At 45.8% G+C, this 20,462-nt stretch overlaps 1 protein-coding gene across 2 annotated transcripts in view; it reads left to right on the forward strand.

Moving 5' to 3' along the window:
* LOC144127981 (N-acetylglucosamine-1-phosphotransferase subunits alpha/beta-like) overlaps positions 1–20,462 on the forward strand; it is a 151,023-nt gene that overhangs the window by 18,755 nt on the left and 111,806 nt on the right. For both annotated transcript variants that reach the window (XM_077661009.1, XM_077661010.1), the window contains exons 8-10: positions 4,763–4,894; positions 9,788–9,958; positions 12,364–12,556. In XM_077661009.1, the coding sequence (XP_077517135.1) occupies positions 4,763–4,894; positions 9,788–9,958; positions 12,364–12,556 (496 nt within the window). The remainder of the gene's footprint in view (positions 1–4,762; positions 4,895–9,787; positions 9,959–12,363; positions 12,557–20,462) is intronic.

Here is a 20,462-nt window from a genome sequence, read left to right on the forward strand (position 1 = left end):
CAATTGAAGGATCCTTGGATCACCTCGCTGCTAAACTTCCTGAACACTCCCTCGCCGCATCCTTCGACCCGGACCCTTCGCCGCCAAGCCCACCACTTCGCCGTTCGTGATGGCCTCTTATACCGCCGTAATTACCTCCCCGACGGCCGGAAGTGGCTGTTGGTCATCCCTCGACACCTCCGTGCTACAATCTGTGCCTCTTTTCACTCCGCTCCACAATGCGGCCACGCCGGTGTACTGAAAACATATGCTCGCCTTCGTCAGCGATTCTACTGGCGAGGTATGTACCGCTACATACGTCAGTACATTCGGTCATGCACCGCCTGCCAACGTCGCAAGAAACCTCCCCACCTCGCCGCCGCTCCTTTGCAGCCGTTACCTTGCCCTGGCCGTCCCTTTGACCGCGTCGGCATTGATCTTTATGGCCCGCTTCCAACTACTTCGGCTAATAATCGGTGGATCATCGTTGCCGTTGACCATCTCACCCGTTACGTCGAAACGTCGGCTCTCAAATCTGCTACCGCAAACGATGTCGCTCACTTCATTCTACACAGTCTTGTTCTTCGTCACGGCGCCCCGAAAGAACTTCTAAGTGACCGCGGCCGTGTTTTTCTCTCGGACGCCGTCGAGGCCCTGCTCAAGCAATGCCAAATCGTTCATCGCTACACCAGCGCCTATCACCCCCAGACCAACGGCATGACTGAGCGGTTCAACCGCACTCTGAGTGACATGCTCGCCATGTACGTTGACACCGCCCACTCCAACTGGGATCAAGTGCTCCCGTTCGTCACGTACACGTATAACACAGCTACTCGGACAACAACGGGGTTTTCTCCTTTCTTCCTCTTATATGGCCGGGAGCCTACATCCACCATGGACACCATCCTTCCTTATCACCCTGACCCTTCCGAGACCACCTTACTCTCCGAAGCTCACCTGTGTGCCGAAGAATGCCGGCAACTTGCCCGCTCTTTCACCACACAGCAACAATGGGATCAGAAGCACCGTCGGGATTCCCCGGACCCTCCAGCGTCATACCCATCTGGCACCCTCGTTTGGCTCTGGGTGCCTTCCTCCACTCCCGGCCTCGCCACGAAACTACTGTCTCGCTTTCACGGACCTTACCGGGTTGTCCACCAAACTTCTCCGGTGACTTATATCGTTGAGCCGCTCGTTCCCTCTTCGGACCACCGTCGCCGGGGGCGCAAAACTGTGCACGTTGAGCGCCTCAAGCCTTACTATGACCCGCCCATCCTCTCCTCTCCGTAAGTCGCCAGGATGGCTCCTTTTTCGGAGGGAGAGTAATTGTAATGGGACCGACAGGCGCAGCGCAGCGAAGAAGCGGACGAGTTCAAGCGGGACAACGAAGTGCAGCTGGGTTTTTCGAACGACGCCTGTGAGTGTGCCCGTCGTGTCGCCGGACAACCAAGACCAACCGACCTGTGCTTCAAATAAACGCCTTGACACACCATAATTATGAAATTTAATTATGAAATGAAATTTTATGTGATATGTATACCTCAAAAACAGTATAAATACCATAGCTCCATATGGCAGGTTTTGGCTACAGCTCCATTTCACTCGGAACCAAAGAATATTGCGGGAAAGTTTCTTAATGACCCATTAAAGATTACGTAATTAGGCTTCATTTATTTACCCCTTATATGGGGACTAATGGAGACATACTGAAGCTGATTATATTTTTTGAAAACAGCTGGAAGAAATATATATACACACTTCATTTCATCATGGCATCTCTGATAATAAAAATTTTCATTTTAAGACCCGCGTCTCTCCTTTAGATTAGGCTGAAAACAATGCAGTGGGCTATTGAAAAGAAAGTGATAGGGGCGATGCTAAGACAGAGATATTCATTAGAGGATGCACTCAAGAGTTAATTACACGCTAACTGCAATCAAGAAGAGGAAATGGACTTTGGCGAAGCATGTAGCTCAAAAAACAGCAACCATCTGGCCTGTGTGGGCAACAGAATGTACCTGAAGAAAAAGAAAACGTAGCCAGTGGCGGCAGAAAGCAGGCAGAGAGGCATGAGATTAGGAAATATGTTGGGATGGGGACAGCTCGAGCAAGGCAGAGCTCACTGGAAATCCATGGGTCAAGAGTTTCTCCTGCGCAGGACATGACCTGGCTGACGGTGGTAACGATAAATCGCAATAAGGAAGTTGACAGGGCCAGTTGGTTCAAGACTACAGGGGGAAAACAGCGTGAGAAATAAATTTGACGGAATGGGAAAAAAAAGTGATGGCTCTGTCATGCATCACTTCTTCCTACCTCTCCCGCCTTTCATTCTGTTTTTCCTTGTGTAATTATATTCCTAACATTTCGCTGGGGCACAGTCACTGTGCCTGTAGGTATGATTGCTTTCGTGTTTTCTCGCCCTTAGTCACAACAAAGAATTCACTGACTTGCAGTGCTTGCTAGGGTTTGGATAACTGTCTGACTTGACACTTGGCAGAGTAGGAGCGTTTGTTTCATTTACGGATGCTTGATTGCACATGTACTGCCAGGTGACTAGGGTTATAATCTGAACTCCCTTTTCAAAATCGTGCGCTCTAAAATCTGCAGCATTCGTGTGCTCTCTGAGGACATCTTCATTAAATAATTCATTTAGCAACAGGTCTAATTTAGGGTACTTAAAAATTGCCTCATAATCCATCAATATTCTCCACGTAGTAGTCTTTCTAATGGGGATCAAGAAATCGTTTTTGGCCTCCAGTTTGAGTCCAGTGGGTGGAAAAAAATGTGTCCTTTGTAAATAAATTATAAATTGGTTTTTGGGGAAAGGAAATGGTGCAGTATGTCTCACCTCTTGGAAGACACCTGAACCCTGAAGTAAGGGAAGGGATAAAGGAAGGACTGAGCGAATAAAGAGGTGCAGTGCACTGACATCAGCACATGGGCACCTTTGCATTTGGCCTCCAGAAAGGGGGCCACAGTGGTCAGAGACACACTTGGCGAGAAAATTAGAGTGTGTCACTTGTAAATCTAGTTTTTTCACCAAGAAGTGTCTCTCTTCCTGCAGAGCAGTCATTGTCATCATCTTAGGCACAAAGAGCCAAGCATTTTATTTTTACACTCAATAATAATGGGACGAAATTGTCCTCAATGTCTTTGTAACTGGGGACATGGCTTTCATCAAGCATTTTTTATTTCTCAATGTATTTACATGAAATTTGTTTGAATTATTTGAAATAATTTTATATTCTGTTTTATAAATTTTATAAAAATTTCTGTTATATCTCCAGAAAATGTTTTCTTATATATATATATATATATTCTCCTCTGATTTTTCTCAAAAGGCTGCAGAGTTAATAAAATAAGGCAGAAGGCTGGATAAACATGCACTGTGTTCCTACTGGCATGCTACAGGTCAAGACATTCTTAGAATATTTTTTTTTTCGCAAAGCACAAATTCTGGTTTCAAATTATTGTGATGCACAAGTCGATTTGCATATCCGGAATGAGGCAAGAAATTTAAATTTCACAAATTTGAGAAACAAAGATTGCTTTGACCTGCAGTAGGGTCCTAGGGGAGCAACAAAACAAACAGGGGCAGAGCAGATAGAACAGTCATGAGGAAATCTGCTCTGCAAGGTGAGTGTCTAGGCAGAAAACCGTAAAGGAGGAAAATGCCCATTGTCCCAAGGGCAATGCTCGGCCACCATCGTTTGCAAAACATTTTTTATAGACTACTACAGCAATGAAACTTTGCGACGACATAAAATACAAGGCAAACATAATCTTTATAGAGCACCATCTGACACTCAAAAACTGGCTTACCAGACCTTTTTACGTCCACAACTTAAATTTGCATCGCCCATCTAGTCACCTCACCAAGTATATCTAACACGTAGCCTCGAATCCATACAGAACCGTGCCGCATGCTTCATCGCTCGGGATTATAACCGCCATTCCAGCATCACTAACATCAAGTTATCCCTATCATTTGAGTCTTTAAAATCACGTCGTACAGTTGCACTTCTTTGCTTATTTTATAAAATGGTTTTGTCTTCACAGTCACACTATGCCTTTGTCACAGCCATGTCGTACGTCATATCGCCTCCACAATCAAAACAGCTTTACGTGTACTTTTGGTCGTACTAAAGCGTTTAACTTGTCTACCTTACCACGTGCCATAAGCCTTTGGAATAGCCTTCCTGACAAAGTTACTAACAGCAGGAATCCTGCCACGTTTCGAGATATGTTAAGCACTGTAATCGCCTGATATCTTGTTTTTATGTGGTTTTACCAGAAAACAATTTTACTGCTGTATAATATGAATTAAATTGTGCCTTTGCTAACTTAAGTGAAAAATCATGTTCCATTTCCATCTTGCCGCATTTTTTAAACTTGTGTAACGCCTTTTTAAAATTTACTTGTATTCTGCTGAATATCTCTTGCTAAGTATCGTATAACGTTTCTCTTCCATCGTTGTTTTGCTCTAATGCTTTTTTCTGAATTCATGTGTATACTGCCCCAGTCACATAATGCTCTTATGTAAAATGAGCGTGTGAGTAACTTGAATAAAATAAATACCAGCAGATATAATAATTCTGAAAAAAATCATTTTTCGGCTGTTTTTTGGGATTTCAAAGCTGCTGCTTCCTTAAAGAGCAGCTTTCTGGGAGATGATCTGGAGAATTTCTTGGGGAGCCAATGTATGGAGGGGTGGAAAGGCTCTGTGCCTCACCCGATGGTACAGTAGCGGCCGGCTATGACAGCCATTTCATGCTCTTCTCAGGAACTCAAGTATTCTCTGCGGTCTCTGGAGCGGTTTGCCCCGTGGGTGCGGAAGGTGTACATTGTCACCAACGGCCAGATCCCCTCCTGGCTCAACCTGGACTGCCCCCGAGTGGCCATAGTCACCCACGAGGTATGCAGCACTCCCGACTGCTCTCTCATCTTTGCTTTAGGCAGTAACCGTTCACATTGGCTGTAAACAGCGGAGAGGCGCAACTGTCTGTCAAAGAGTCTTTGTTGTCAGCGTGTGCATTCTCAGCTAGTACAGTAGGCGCATGCTGGCTTTAACCCTTTCAGGTGCTTTGTATTGTGTACACAACAAACTCAAAGCTTTTAACGCGAGAGCATTAGTATCCCCGTGTTTGGCTTTGCCGTTGGAGACCGCAGCCGGAGTGATGGGCCACTCCACCAAACTAGGTGGGCCACCCAGGTCCCATGACCTTGTGGTGCCATCCCAACCAGCCCACCGGATTGTGGGAAAACTTTCCATCGTGGCAGCTGGCAGTTAAATTAATGATTGGTCACAAGCGGTTGCCCGGGAAGAGTAGCCTGGGCCGCACAAGCTCCACCGCTGGGAGGATCTGCCCTCACAGGGCAGTGGCGCATCGCCTAACCACTGCACCACTGTGCCAGGAGGGGTATGAGGACTCCCACTGATATATGAATGTAAAGTTGAGAATGACCAATTGTGCAGTTATGTGCATTAACCCATCAGTGCTATCGTGCCATACTCTTGAGGCTTTTTTCTGAGAGTGTGCTACGCCTAGCAGTGACCTCATTGTTTCATGTGGACTAAGCGCCCTCTTGTCCCAAATAACTTGTTTTTGTGCCATTTACGTTTCTCAAAACAGTGAGCTTGGTCGCATACTGGAGTGCAGCAGAGGCTAAAAGTATGGCGATAGCAAAGAGAGTGCAAGGGGGAAAGCGGAGAAGGAGGGTACAGTGGCAACCAGAAGATGGGCTCCACGGCTGCAACCTGCTAAGAGATGGCTTCAGAGTGGCGTGCGCCAAAAGTCCATTCGCCCAAGGAGATGCTCAGCAGCGGCGGAGCGCTGTGCATTGCTGAAGCCAAAACCTAGAGCCGCCTTCGTTCAGCACTGCATGTTCCGTATGCAGTCGCCTATGGTTCATGTACCACAACACATGCGTTGAAAACTGTTGTTACCGAGAAGCGTAATCATCAGCCAATTTTTTTAAAACTCTGGCGAACCTGGGCACATTTTGTCACTTCAAATTAACCAGCGTGAAAGACAAGGACAGATGCCAGTCAACATGCATCCGCTGATTGAGCTCATGATTTCTAAAAGGCTGAAGGTAGCACTGTCAGACAGAGAACAATATTTCATCATTATTTCTGGGAGCTTGTACAACCAAAAAGCGTCCATGGACAAGAATTTTAGGCAGGTGACTAAAATCACCACTTGGTCGTGTATTTCATGCTGGTTAATTTAAAATGGCACCATACCAACTTGCCCAGTGTCTATTCTTGTGCATAATTTGTGCTTGCCCTTCTGCCGGCATGAGAAGTGTTTACTGTTAATGTTAATTTCTCCAGCTATAGCAAGACCCTTCTTGTGTAACTAGGCTGAATGTTTGGGTGTAGCAGTGTTTGATAGAGCTCCTAGAGAGTTCCAACCACTCTTGATCTTCGCCCTGTTTCAGTGGAGGAGGAACTTCCGTGTACAAGTTTGCAAATCAAGATTTCAAACTTGTTCTGTGGGCTGCTTCTGTGGGTTCAGCAAGCACCCACAGTGGCCAGTTCCCCCTTTCAGGTATACCTTTGCAGACGTGCGGACCACACACAGAACAGTAGAACACCTCTATATAGTAAAGTGACTCGGACCAGCAAAAATCTTTACTATATCAGGGTCTTTACTATATCAGTTGCTAGTGATGGCATGGCTCTCTGGTAATTCATTAGCTATACTTACTAAACACAGTGTTGGTTTATGAAAGAAACACTCACCTTCCGTCCTGCTCTTATTGTCCCTTTATGTGATAATTATTTATTTTGAGTTATCGCATTTCGTGTTATTACGTTTTCGATTTTGTGTACCTCTTGAGGAAGTACCACATCTCCATGATTACAGTGCGACTACGAATATAATGCGAGCTTGATTTGATGTGAAAACAAAAGTTTAGCCTGAACGCGGCTTCATTTTCCACATCCTCAGAGTCGTTTAAGAGGCAACAGTTATATGTGCGACACAGTCGAGGTGCGGCGGTACCGGTCATGCAGTGCCGTTGCAGCTCTGTTTCTTGCCGCCGCTTCCCTGTGCTTCGTGCTGCGAATATTCACCCGTTTCTTCCCTTCACTGCATTTTTACTGTCTTTCTTTTTTCAGCGACCTGCGCCTCCTTCTTTCTGCGTTCATAACCCACCTTCATAGCCCGCTGCGTTCATAGCCGTGCGCGTGCTTTGCCTCACGACCCCAAGGACTTCAAGAAGTTTGCTTCTCCTCACAGCTACCGAGCTTCATGGTGAAGCTATCTAAAAAAAAAAGCGCCGTTTTATCGTTTTTGGTATGCATTTACCTCCGAATGTCGGCCCCACGTGTGCCGCATTGTCATCATTCTGTGGGAGGTACGTCGCCACGGCCAGACCCTCTTTACTATAGCCATTTTATTTGAAAGAAATCTTTACTATAAACGAAAAAAAAAAAATGTACAGCCATATATGGGACGTGAAATGGGACCACAGTTTCACTTTGCTATATCCAAGTTTACTATAACGTGGTTTTGCTTTATCTGGTTTGTTAAAGGGACACTTTGGACAAATAGAAATCGGCCCTTATCGGCAGCGTACCACGTTCTAATCACAGAGAGACACCAAAATCGGAGCTTTTTTAAAGTAGAAAAGACCGAAAAAATGAAATATGGGTGCCACTATCAGTGGCCGATTTCGCCAGTCAAGTGCATGCATCGAGAGCGATTTTTGGCGCAGGTCACAGAGGCCACACTACACTGCCATTCACTTCAAAAGCATGGCTAGTTTGAACAGACTCGTGAGAAGATTTCTAAAACCATCTTTCTAGCTGATAAATTCCTCTTCTGCAGCTGGACATGGTACGCGCTAACTTTTAACTTTGCAGGAAGAGCCAAACAAAAATGTTTACTGAGAAAAATTTTTATGTGGAATTTTCCTTATTGTCAGCTTAATGCAGCGCTGAATAATCTTGCATGCCGCACCAGCAGGGCACGGCCAGGAACTGGAAGTTGGAACATTACACGTGATGTCATTTCTCAATGAAGCTCACTCTCATCGTTGTTGGCCTGGTGCCATGGATGGTGCCATGCGTGCACTTGTGGTGATTGAAGGTGTAGGCCGCAGCATGGCCCTCATGGGGCATTTTTCTGGCCAATTTGACGGCATCGGCGGTGCCGGGGTGAAGTTTTACTGTCGGCGAACCCATTTGCACCAAAAAGCCAGTATCTCCTGAAACAGAAAAGGATGCTAACGCACTGGAGTGGGGAGCTGCAAATGGCCATTGAAAGTGGTGCTATGTTTGTCTCGAGTATGTAGTTTTTTTGCATTCTCGTCTTGGAGTTGGAGGTTTGAGCATAAGTGAGAGATGCACATTAAATAAAAAAAACTGGTTTCCAAAAACGAGAATCAAAAACACTTGCAAAAGTGAATGAAATGGTAAAAAAAGCATTCACAAGGCATTCACAAGCAACACCGACCGATTAGGACTCTTGCTTTTGCCTGCGAGCACAGACACGAAGTATGTGGGGTTCCTTGGCATGTATTGAAGGCTGTTGAGGGTTACATGGTTACACAGAAGCGTACTGGTGCGAAAAGACGCCAACAAAACACACAAGACAGAACCGGCGCCTACTTCTAGCTGAGTTTATTCATGGAAAAACCACTTAATAGCCACATGAGCAGGCGAAAGATGCAAGCAAGAATGATAAAAGGGTGACTTAAAAAAAAGCACATGTGCCATAAAGGACCAAAGCAATGATTACAACTTTGACAATGGCCCACTAAGAAAACTAATTTCTTCTGACAGCAACACAGATGGCTTGCTTATGCAGATATGACCCCTCTGCTAGATGTAATATGCTTCGATTATTTCACGTTCTTATCTGTCTTTAGACCTTACAATGAATTTTGTGTTTTCAAAGCAGGGACAGCATTTGCAGCTTTTGCAGTGAGTGGCCATGCAGCTGCCATAACCCTTTTTTATAGCAATCTTGTGCTGCCTCAATCTTTCGTTAATGTGCTGACCTGTTTCCGATATATTCCTGGCTGCAGCTTAGAGGCACAACATATACAACGTCAGCCGTGCATTCAGTGGCAGGGATTTGGTGAGGCTTTTTGCACTGCCTAACCAGTCTTTCTTTGTTCAGGGTTCAAATGCGCCACATCTTTCAAGGAGCAGAAAGAACTACATTTATCCTATACCTGCTGGCCACTTTCTTCAGGTTGTGCGAAAGCCGGTGAATATAAGGAATCACGACCATGGGTTGTTTTTCTTTATCCTTGTTTTTTTTACCCTGATCGCCCTTTGACGTCGGCTTGCGCTTCATAAGAAGATTCTCACAAATACTCGTGATGGGGTGTTTTGGGTACCCGGCTTGGTGAATGCTTTTAGTTTGAGCATCAAAGCTCTGTGCCATCCCATGCTCACAAGATTTTTCCAAGGCTGCATTCAAGCATGTCGCAACGATTCCACACTGGATTATTTTGGAATGTGCACGACTGAAAGGCAGTAGCTCTTTACACGATCTGGGGTCGCAGGACCAACAAACATGTCTGTCCTGCTTAAACACAAGTCTCAGGTCAAGAAACTGCAGGCTGTTGTGTGGGGAACTTCTTGAGTGAAAAGAAGCCCCTTAGATTCACTGCTGAAAATGGTAATGTCTTCAAGGATGGTGCTTGGTTTTGAACCTACATGATTGGTTAGCACAATTAGATTGTCGTCATGCTACGACCAACTAGTTCAAATGAAAGTCTTGCTGTTGAGGGTTCTTTGAGACAAAAAATAGTTTGAGAACCCTTGTTCTAAATGGTGTGCTTGCAGGAGATCTTTCCTAACAAGAGCCACCTGCCAACATACAGTTCACCCGCCATTGAGACGCACCTGCACCGCATCCAAGGCCTGTCGCAGCGCTTCATCTACCTCAACGATGATGTTTTCTTTGGCAAGGAAGTGTGGCCTGAGGACTTCTACACACATGCTGCTGGCTACAAGGTACAACCTAGGTTTTGGCACAGGCCGCCAGTGCTGCTGTGATCTTGTTTAGGAGTCCAAGCTTGTGACGCCTGTAGTGGAGAAGAGTTTGTGCTCCACCAGGTCAGTGTAGTTTTCAGAGATATGAGCCTTTTTCAAGTTTGCCATCACAGTATGGAAGCCATTCCTCTGGTCGCAGGGAGTGTGCAGCAGCCGACCGATTTTTTGGACTCCAATATTGAATTTGGGCTTGCACAATATTTCAGACTTTATGAGGAACCATCACGCACCTCATAGGAATGTGTGCATATTCGCAGCTAATACAGTCGACAACCGAAAATTCGGACGCCTGATTTTTCGGACATGCTTGATTATTTGGGCTTTTTCGCGGCACCGCGACATAGCCCGTAGAGCCAATGTATACGAGTGCCTGAAATTTCAGGCACACTGCAACTGACTGCTCGATTTTTCAGACCTGGTTCGCACTTGCCGCCAGTATCCAAGCCGCCACATAATGCGTCAAACTGCAGAAGAGATCAAAAACTTGATCAAACAAAACGAAATTCAAGCTTAAAGTTTCTTAAATTTTTGAAAAATAGTTTTTTTTACTATATATACTTTATACTATATCTCCTCAAAATATCCATCCTGAAAGAAATGCCAAAGTACACAAAAAAATTAATATTTTGAAAGCCGTGCAGCTGAAAAACGAAGCGCAAGCTTCCAAATGGCATTCCACTTCATACGATAATTCTGAAACTGCTGCCCAATCGCTGCTATTTTGCTATTCGTTGAAAGCTCATTTCCCCACCTTTTGTTCAATACCTTTTAAGACGTCATCTGAGCTGTGCCAACGCTACAGCCGTTTTCCCACTACTCGATTTCCCGTGACTCGATAAGTGCACAGAGTCTTCGTCTCTTCATCTCCTTTCGTGGTTTTACAAAAACAGTCTCTGCCTTTTGGGCCTTTTCTCTGGTTTGCCTTGGGCAATTGAAATGAGCTTTGTATCAATTTATTCAGGAGGCATAGAGCTGTGCGGTGATGCTAATTTTATTGGTTTTTGCTTTATGCATTAAATTTAATTTGTTGCTTTCCCAAGTTATTAGTCAGATCAATTTGTACGTATTAGTATTCATAAGTTTTTTACCTGCATTTTCTCTGAAGCAAGTGTAAAAATAGCTTCAGTGCACGAAATGTGTCTTGGGTGCAGCAATTCTGTAAATAATTTATAATAATTTATGAGAATTGTGACAATCAGCCGAATTAAACCCGCAGAACAGCTGCCATGGTGGCTCAGTGGTTGTGGCTCTCAGCTGCTCACTCAAAAGACACGGGTTCGATCCCTGCCGCGGTGGTCGAATTTCGGTGCAGGTGAAATTCTAGAGGCTCATGTACTGTGCGATGTCAGACTCTCATCAATGTGAATTTTGCTGTTCTCTGACTAGTTTAGTTCAGGTGGGCTCCTGAAGGGGGGCTGTGTCAATTTATGGCCAGGATGGCTAAGGATCCCAAGGCTCGCAAACATGTTTGTAAAAGCCGTTGCCTTGTGCTTGTAGCTTGCACTGCAGTGTGACCAAGTCGTGCGATAGAATATATCCGTTTTTATACACCTCACTCATCTTACAGCAATGCCTTCGAAGCCATTTTCAAGCACTGTTACATTCGCTAGGGATCAGACCATGCTGTTTTTTTTTTATCCGAAACAAATCTGTGCTGCCAACTCAGCAAGATGTCAGGCACAAGAAAGCATCTTTCCGAATGCGTGGGTGACACAAAACTTTTGCAGCACAGCCAAGCAACCACATAATAAACAAACCAAACATAGTAGCTGAGACAAAATTCGAAAGAAGCACGATGCAACACCCGTCAGTGTGACTGGCATCACAGCTGGTCTCTGACGGATTGGATTGACATTTAGGTCGGTTACTCTACTGCGGCGCCTGGCACGAGTTTTTATTTTTAGGCTTATGGAAGGCTGCAGGCCTTCTTGGGAATGTGGACGGAAAAACACCATCGCATGTGGCATTATCAGCTCTGGCAACAAGAATTTATGTGATTATTTTAATTGAGATTCTTTCATATCAGCACCATATTCAAGTGACTTGACTCAGTATGGGCAATATGTTTATTACTTGTAGGAATGTGATGTGGTGCAGTTTGAAGCCTGCAAAAGAAAATTTCTTGTTTGAATTTTCTTGTGTCAGGACATGTCACCAGCCCCAAGTTTACATCCTTAAAAGAATATGTACTGATATCCTTGGGATATCCACAGTAGATATCGCTAGCCATTCAGTAATGGATGACCCTCGGATGTCCAGTGCCAGCTATGGATGCCCCAGACATCGCATTCTGGCTGTGGAGATGTGGATATTACCTAAACGTACTAGGGATATTTGGGGTTGACGGCGAAGGTCCTTGTGTGCAGGTGCGGTTGGCTTGGCCTGTGCCAGACTGTGCGCTGGGCTGCCCCACCACTTGGGTGAAAGATGGCTATTGTGACAAGCCATGCAACAACTCCAAGTGTGAATGGGATGGTGGGGACTGCCTTGGGGCTGCTGCCTCGGTCACACCACGCCCCTTCCACCTGCTGCCTTTCCCAAGGCCGGACCTCTCCAAGCGTGAGTGGTTTCCATACATTTTTACAGGGATAACTCAGTCACAAAAAACGTCCGAGATGAGCGGAGTTTCGGCATAAGCAAAAGCTGCAGTTTACTGCTGACGCATTTAAAAATTTTGGAAATTTAGGCATTCTGACTGGCTTCACTTTGCAGCACAAGCTCCTCTCTTGCAAACCCAGCACTTACAGTAAAACTTCGTTAATTTGGACTTTAAGAGAGTGGAAAAAACATCCGAATCATCTGAATGTCGAATTTTCTATGAAATGCTTTAATTCGTGAATGCAATCAGTAGTGCCAGAACCAGAACTACTTCGTAACGGCAAGGGTATCCGTGGCGCCTTTCAGTGTGCAGTGCAGTCATCATCATCATCATCATCAGCCTTACTACACCCACTGCAGGGCAAAGGCCTCTCCCATGCCTCTCCAATTAACCCTATCCTTTGCCAGCTGCATCCACCCTTTGCCTGCAAACTTCTTAATCTCATCCGCCCACCTAACCTTCTGCCGCCCCCTGCTACGCTTACTTTCTCTTGGAACCCACTCCGTTACCCTTAAGGACCAGCGGTTATCTTGCCTTTGCATTACATGTCCTGCCCAAGCCCATTTCTTTCTCTTGATTTCGACTAGGATGTCATTAATCCGTGTTTGTTCCCTCACCCACTCTGCCCGCTTCCGATCTCTTAACGTTACACCTATCATTTTTCTTTCCATGGCTCGCTGCGTTGTCCTTAACTTAAGCTGAACTCTTTTCGTTAGCCTCCACGTTTCTGCCCCGTAGGTTAGTACCGGTAAGATTATGCTGTTGTACACTTTCCTTTTGAGGGAAATTGGTAAACTGCCACTCATGATCTGCGAGAATTTGCCATATGCGCTCCACCCCATTCTTATCCTTCTAGTTATTTCCCTCTCATGATCCGGATCAGCTGTCACTACCTGCCCTAAGTAGACGTATTCCGTCACAATTTCTAGTCTCTCGCTGGCAATTGTGAACTGTTGTTCCCTTGCTAGGCTGTTGAACAATACCTTGGTTTTCTGCATGTTAATTTTTAAACCCATCGATCTGCTCTGCCTGTCTAACTCATTGATCATGATTTGCAGTTCACCTCCTGAGTGACTCAGCAAAGCAATGTCATCAGCAAATCGCAGATTATTTAGGTATTCTCCATTTATTCGTATTCCCAACTACTTCCAATTCAGGCCTCGAAATACCTCCTGTAAACATGCGGTGAACAGCATTGGCGAGATCGTGTCTCCTTGCCTGATGCCCTTCCTTATTGGAAATTTATTGCTGACTTTACAGAGGAGGAGGAGGAGGAGGAAAAACTTTATTTATATTGACTATATTAGCTGTGCAGTTGCTATATATATCTTCCAGTATTTTGACATAAGGCTCTTCTACCCCCTGATAACGCAATGCCTGTATGACTGCTGAGGTTTCCACTGAGTCTAATGCTTTCTCGTAATCAATGAAAGCTATATATAGAGGTTGGTTATATTCTGCGCATTTCTCTATCACCTGATTGATAGTGTGAATATGATCTATTGTGGAATATCCTTTACGAAAGCCTGCCTGATCATTTGGTTGATTAAAGCCTAACGTTGCCCTGACTCTATTAGCGATTACCTTAGTAAATACTTTGTAGGCAACGGATAGTAAGCTGATCGGCCTGTAATTTTTCAAGTCCCTGGCGTCTCCCTTCTTATGAATTAAGATAATGTTTGCATTCTTCCAAGCTTCTGGTACAGTCGAGGTCATAAGGCATTGCGTATACAGGGTGGCTAGTTTTTCTAGCACGATCTCCCCTCCATCCTTTAACAGATCTGCTGTTACCTGATCCTCCCCAGCTGCTTTTCCCCTTTTCATTGCTTCTAAGGCTTTCTTTACTTCATCTTTCGTTACTGGCGGGATGACGCATTGCTGTGCACTGCTGTCTTTCTCATTAACGCTCTGATTACATTGGCTACTGTACAGGTCTGTGTAGAACTCTTCGGCTACGTTAACTATCTTATCCATATTGCTAATGACATTGCCCTGCTTGTCTCTTAATGCATACATCTAGTTTTTACCTATGCCTAGTTTCCTCTTCACTGTTTTTAGGCTACCTCCGTTCTTTATAGCATGCTCGATTCTCTCCATATTAAACTTCCTTATGTCAGCTACCTTGTGCTTATTTATTAGCTTTGATAGCTCCGTTAGTTCTATTCTATCGGCAGGGTTAGATGCCCTCATGTTTTGGCGCTTCTTAATCAGATCTTTCGTCACCTGAGATAGCTTCCCGGTATCTTTTCGAACTGTCCTACCGCCTACTTCTACTGCGCACTCCGTAATCATTGATGTCAGATTATCGTGCATTGAATGAACATCAAGATCATCTTCCTCAGCTAAAGCCGAATATCTGTTTTGCAGCGCTATCCTAAACTCCTGTGCTTTCCCTCTTACGGCTAACTCGTTAATGGTCTTCTTCTTCGCTAGCTTCTTCCGTTCCCTCTTCAGGTCTAAGCTAATTCTAGACCTTACCAATCTGTGGTCGCTACAACGCAACTTTCCGAGGACGACCACATCCTGAATGATGCCAGGTTTAGCGCATAGTATGAAGTCGATTTCATTTTTAATCTCACCATTGGGGCTCTTCCAGGTCCACTTCCTGTTTTCTCGTTTGCGGAAGAAGGTATTCATGATCCATAAATTATTTCTATCCGCGAATTCGACTAATAACTCTCCCCTGCTATTTCTAGAGCCTATCCCATAGTCACCTACCGCGTGGTAGTCAGCATGCTTCTTGCCCACCTTCGCATTGAAGTCGCCCATCAGTACAGTGTACTGCGATTTTACTTTATTCAATGCTGATTCTACGTCCTCATAGAAACTTTCAACGGTCTGGTCATCATGGCTGGATGTGGGTGCGTAGGCCTGCACCACTTTCAGCTTGTACCTCCTATTCACCCTAATTACTATAGCTGCTGCCCTCTCGTTAATACTGTAGAGCTCCTCTACGTTGCCAGCTATATCCTTATTAATGAGGAATCCCACACCTAGTTCTCGTCTATCCTCTAACCCGTGATAGCACAGTATGTGTCCGTCCTTTAGTACTGTATACGCCTCACCTGTCCTCCTTACTTCGCTAAGCCCTATCACATCCCATTTAATTCCCGCTAGTTCCTCAAACAGCACTGCTAGGCTAGCCTCACTGGCTAAAGTTCTAGCGTTAAACGTTGCCAGGTTCAGATTCCAATGGCGGCCTGTCCGGAGCCAGAGATTCTTAGCACCCTCCGCTGCGTCACAGGTCTGACCGCCGCCGTGGTCAGTTGCTCTGCAGCCGCTGGGGACTGAGGGCCGAGGGTTAATTGGTTTGATCATAGAAGGTTGTGGCCAAGTACTACACCAGGGGGGCCAAATCCTGCTCTGGTGAGAGAGTGTGTTGTCGGTTCTGGTTACCGAGATAAGGCCGCACTCCAGGCCTGGTTATGCAATTCCATCGACACGCGGATTTTTTATTTTTTTTAAACCCGGTGGAGAATTGCGCGGCACCAGGATTTGAACCCCGGTCCTCTCGCACGCGAGGCGGATGTTCTACCTCTATGCCATCGCTGCATGCATCGTGCAGTGCAGTACCACGCTTTTTTGCATGTCACGTCACGCGTTAGGAGGCTTCACCGCACGAACTGTGAGCAGCACCTTGCAAGTGCAGTTTCGGCCTGCTGTGCGGAAATGGCTCGCAAATGGAAGCGAGGGAAGCGCACATTGATGCCTGAGTGGCAAGATGCCTTTGAAAAACAAAACAAAAATGAGTGAATTTTTGCCTAAATTGTTTTATTCTGCGGAAACAGAATTACATTTAGGTTGGCTTGTCTCGTTACTTTACTGTTGGCTTATCATGCTCTTTTTTATCTCATAAATGGTAGGGTTTTAACATAGTTAAACCAATTGGGACGAGTGAAAGCGATTGAGGCAGCACTGCCTCATGAAAAAAAAAAACACCAGGAGCAGCGCGCGTCCATTGCCGTCGTGCGGTTGCCTGCCTGATTCCGAAGGTGATAGCTCTCGCGTGTTGGGAGTGGGGACGGTGGACAACTTAGGAGCCTAAGAAAAGGCGCATTGACATGGCCAAGGAATTCTGCCTGGCGCTTTCTACGCTGTTTATGATCATTGGTCGGCGCGACTAAATTATGCAGAATGTGCAGCGCTTTGGTGTAAACTCCAAAGATGCAAAGACTGCACACCATATGAAGTTAGAAGATGTTCTCCTAACATGGTTTAAAGAAGTCACCATGGCCGGTGTCATTGATTGAAAAGTTCTTCATGAGAATGCTGCGGACATTGCACTCACACTGGAAATCGAAGGTTTTTAGGCCTCTGGTGGCTGGGTTTACCGATTCAAGGAGCGGCATGACCTCTCCTACAAAACCGTTTGTGGTGAAGAAAAAAAGGTTGACGCCTCCGCCGTTGAAGATTGGATGGCAACCATGCTGCCTGTCTTTTATCGCGGGATATTACGCTCGCAATGTTTTTAACATAGACGAGGCAGGGCTATTTATGCAACCTTCAGCCTGAAAATAGTCTGTGCTCCAAGGGCGAAGCCTTCCAGAGTGCACAAAAAAGCAAGCATTGCAGGGACCCCGGAACAGGGGGTGCAAAGGGGCGGTCAGCCCCCCAACATTTTTCCAGAGAGAGAGAAACTTTATTGGGGTCTTTATTGGGGGCTGTCGACGCTTGACCTCTTTCAGCAAGGTTGGGCCCCTATTCCAGGGCTCCACTGAGCCTAGCTGCTTCGCTTGCGTGCTGCACTAGTGCCCTTTGGGCAGTGAGCTCGCAGCTGGTGAGCTGGCTCTCTCATTGCTCCGCACTCGGGCTTTTGTGCTGGTGGAATGCGTAGTTGCGTTCGCACTCCCAGGTGATATGGTATAGCGTGGGGGTTGCTCCGCACCACGGACATGTGTCCCTGAATTGTGTAGGATACATTTTGTGTAGGATGTTAAGACAGAACAGCCCCCCCCCCCCCCCCCCCCCCCCCCCCCCCCCCCCCTGTCTTGAACTGCTTGCACTTGGATCAGATTTTTGACAATTGAAACACTTCAGTTCTAGGACTCTTTTAATGCAAAACAGAGTGGGGCTCAGCTACTTGGCTTCGTAGCCAGATATAAAGCATTTCGCATATGAGTAACCTAAACCAGTCATGTCCCAACAGAAGTCGACTGTCTGTCCCGTGTACATGATCATGGTTAGCAGAATTTAAAAAAAACTATGCACAAACCTTTTTAATGCATTTCATCACTTCTCGTGCGTAAAGCTTCCCATCTATAAAGCTTTCCATTTCAATCCCTTTTATATTGCCATGAATCTCTGCACCATTTGTTCGTTCGTACTCAAAACTGCCGGCGCGCGGCTGTATCATTTTGTTTTGTAATGCCAGATGCGACGAGACTTGTTTCCATTGATCGTGGCCACGTGGAAATGCGTCCAGATTTTTCCAGGTTGTTGTAGTTGCTGTTTCTTTACCTAGAAGGTTCCTTGCCAGCTTTAAATTGAGTGCGGCCAAGAACTGCAGGCATTCATTTCGATGACCGCCGAGCACGCTCGTGGCTATCGCCGCTGCAGAGTCATTCAGTTCTTAGTGGGCGCGAGTCCGCTCCTTAAACAGTTTCTTTTGGAAGCCTTTTCGTTGTTTTCCTGACTGCTGGACTGTCATCACCACAGCAGGACAGTTTGCATCAATCTATGAAGATTGAAAAATAAAAAAATAATAAAGATATGAAAATTTATTATGCTAATGAGCACTAATTAAATGAATAACAAAATAAGCTCAAAGTCTTGCCTCCCCCACTCAAAAAAAATTTCCGAAGTCTGAAGCAGTGTGTTATGGTTTTGTTTTGCTGCAACGCAGAAAAGATGAAACTGACCGTCATTACCAAAAGCCCCATTGCTTTAAGGCATCTATAGGGCTAATAAAAAGGCACGGATGACCATAGGACGTTGAGCCAGAACAGAAATGCTGCTGGACCACCCACACAAGAGTGTCAACGTGGTGTTCCTGTCCCCGAATGCTGCAAGTCATTTGCAGCCACTGGAAGCTGGAATTGTCAGAAACGTCAAGCACCATTTCAAAGGTTTGTTGGTGCGCTGCCTCCTTGCGAAGAGTGAAAGGATGCTATGCATTTTATTGCAATGGCCTGGGATCGCGTTTCTCTTGCAACCATCACCAATTGTTTCGCAAAGTGTGGGATTTTTAAATCCACAGTGGCCACCACCTCGCAAGTGCCAGATCCGATCCTTATTGATGTCTGGAACCAGCTTGGCATTGACTGTAGTGCTGAAGATTTCGTCAGCATGGACGACAATCTCGACACCTGTGGTCTGCACACAGTGGAAGACATCGTGACGGAAGTATCATTGCAGCCTGGAATTTCAGCCAGTGATAAAGAAGGAAATGAGTGCCAAAGTAGTGATGACCAACCGCCAACAGCAGCCAAAACTATGCATGCTCACAATATTCTGCGGCATGTCGTCAAGTCCAAGACTTTGTGAGAAGGCGACAGCCCAATTCTTCAGCTTCGAAAATTCTCTGCTGGCCGACCTCGTGGAGAAAATGACCCAGAAGGACATACGTGACTTCTTTCCACGTAAATAAATGTTTTGTGTGCGTCTCAAGGTTTGGGAACGGATTTCACTCGTTTTTTGGTTATACGAAATTTCGGGTAATACGAATATTTTTGACTCCCCTTGCTGTTCGTATCACCGAGATTCTACTGTACCGTGGATTTCCAGGCTTCAGAGCTGGGACCAGAGCAGCACACATCAGCGGGAATTCAGCAAGTGGTGGTGAGGGGTGTGCATTGCAGCGTGCTAGTGCAAAATTTCCTTTGTGGCGTGACTTGCAGCATGACATACAGGTCAAGCAAACCACTGGCTGGTGGCCCTTTTGTGCTTTTTTTTACAGGCCAGGCTTTGAGATATAATCGAGCCCACTTATAACGGCCGCAGGTATAACAAATGCTCACTTATTACGAACAAGTGTGGTGCCGCCCTCAAAATATGCATTAAGGCAATGGCAATTCATCTCAGATATAACGAACAACTGTGGCCGCAACAGTCGGTTATGACAAATGAGAAGGCGCCGTAAACTGCCCCCAGTGACTGAAAAACTTGCACTTCCAGCCTAGCGTGTAGACCGAAGAGTGTCTTTCAGTCACCGCGGCACCACCTGGGAAAAATGTCTCGACCCAGAAAAGCAAGAAAAAGGTGGCACTGACACTGCAGGTAACCGCTGCCCAATTGCACACCGATTGCCTGTAGGTGCACTGGCTGGGAAAAGCATCCCAAATGGAAGCAGAAGTGCGAGACAGCTGCAGAGTTGAAAGTAAAGCTAATGTCCATTGTCGTGGATCAGCATGTCTTGCTGGCAAGGAGGAAGGAAAACTCAGGAGAGGCCCTTTGTATTCTCAATGCATAGGCGAATAGGTAACAGAAGTGACGTCAGTGACGGAAACTACCCAGTGTGTAGTTACCCTGGAAGGACAAGGAGGGTTACCTAGAAGGAGGCTTTATGGCGAAAGTGTAGGAAGGCGAAACCGGAAGATGGTTACAATGGTAGCCGTCTGGAATGTGGTTACCATGAAAGGGGGAGGGTATGGTGAGAGAGAGTATAGGAAGGTGTACTACGGTAACCATATATGGAAAACAGTTACCGTGGAAGGATTAGGAAGGCTATGGCGAAAGCGGAGATAGGTAGCACAGTCTATTTGCGACAACTGCTGTGAAGCGCGCCACTCGAGGAGAGAATCATTGGCAGCACTGCTCTTTTAGAACGCTGGACTGGAGAGCAGACTTAGACAAAGAATGTGTAGAAAACTCGAAAGAGCGCCCTCGAACTATACAAATGTTAGGTCGCTCTCATATTCTCTAGCACGA

This window comes from Amblyomma americanum, chromosome 4, assembly GCF_052857255.1.
Source record: "Amblyomma americanum isolate KBUSLIRL-KWMA chromosome 4, ASM5285725v1, whole genome shotgun sequence".
NCBI classification, from domain to species: Eukaryota; Metazoa; Arthropoda; class Arachnida; order Ixodida; family Ixodidae; genus Amblyomma; species Amblyomma americanum.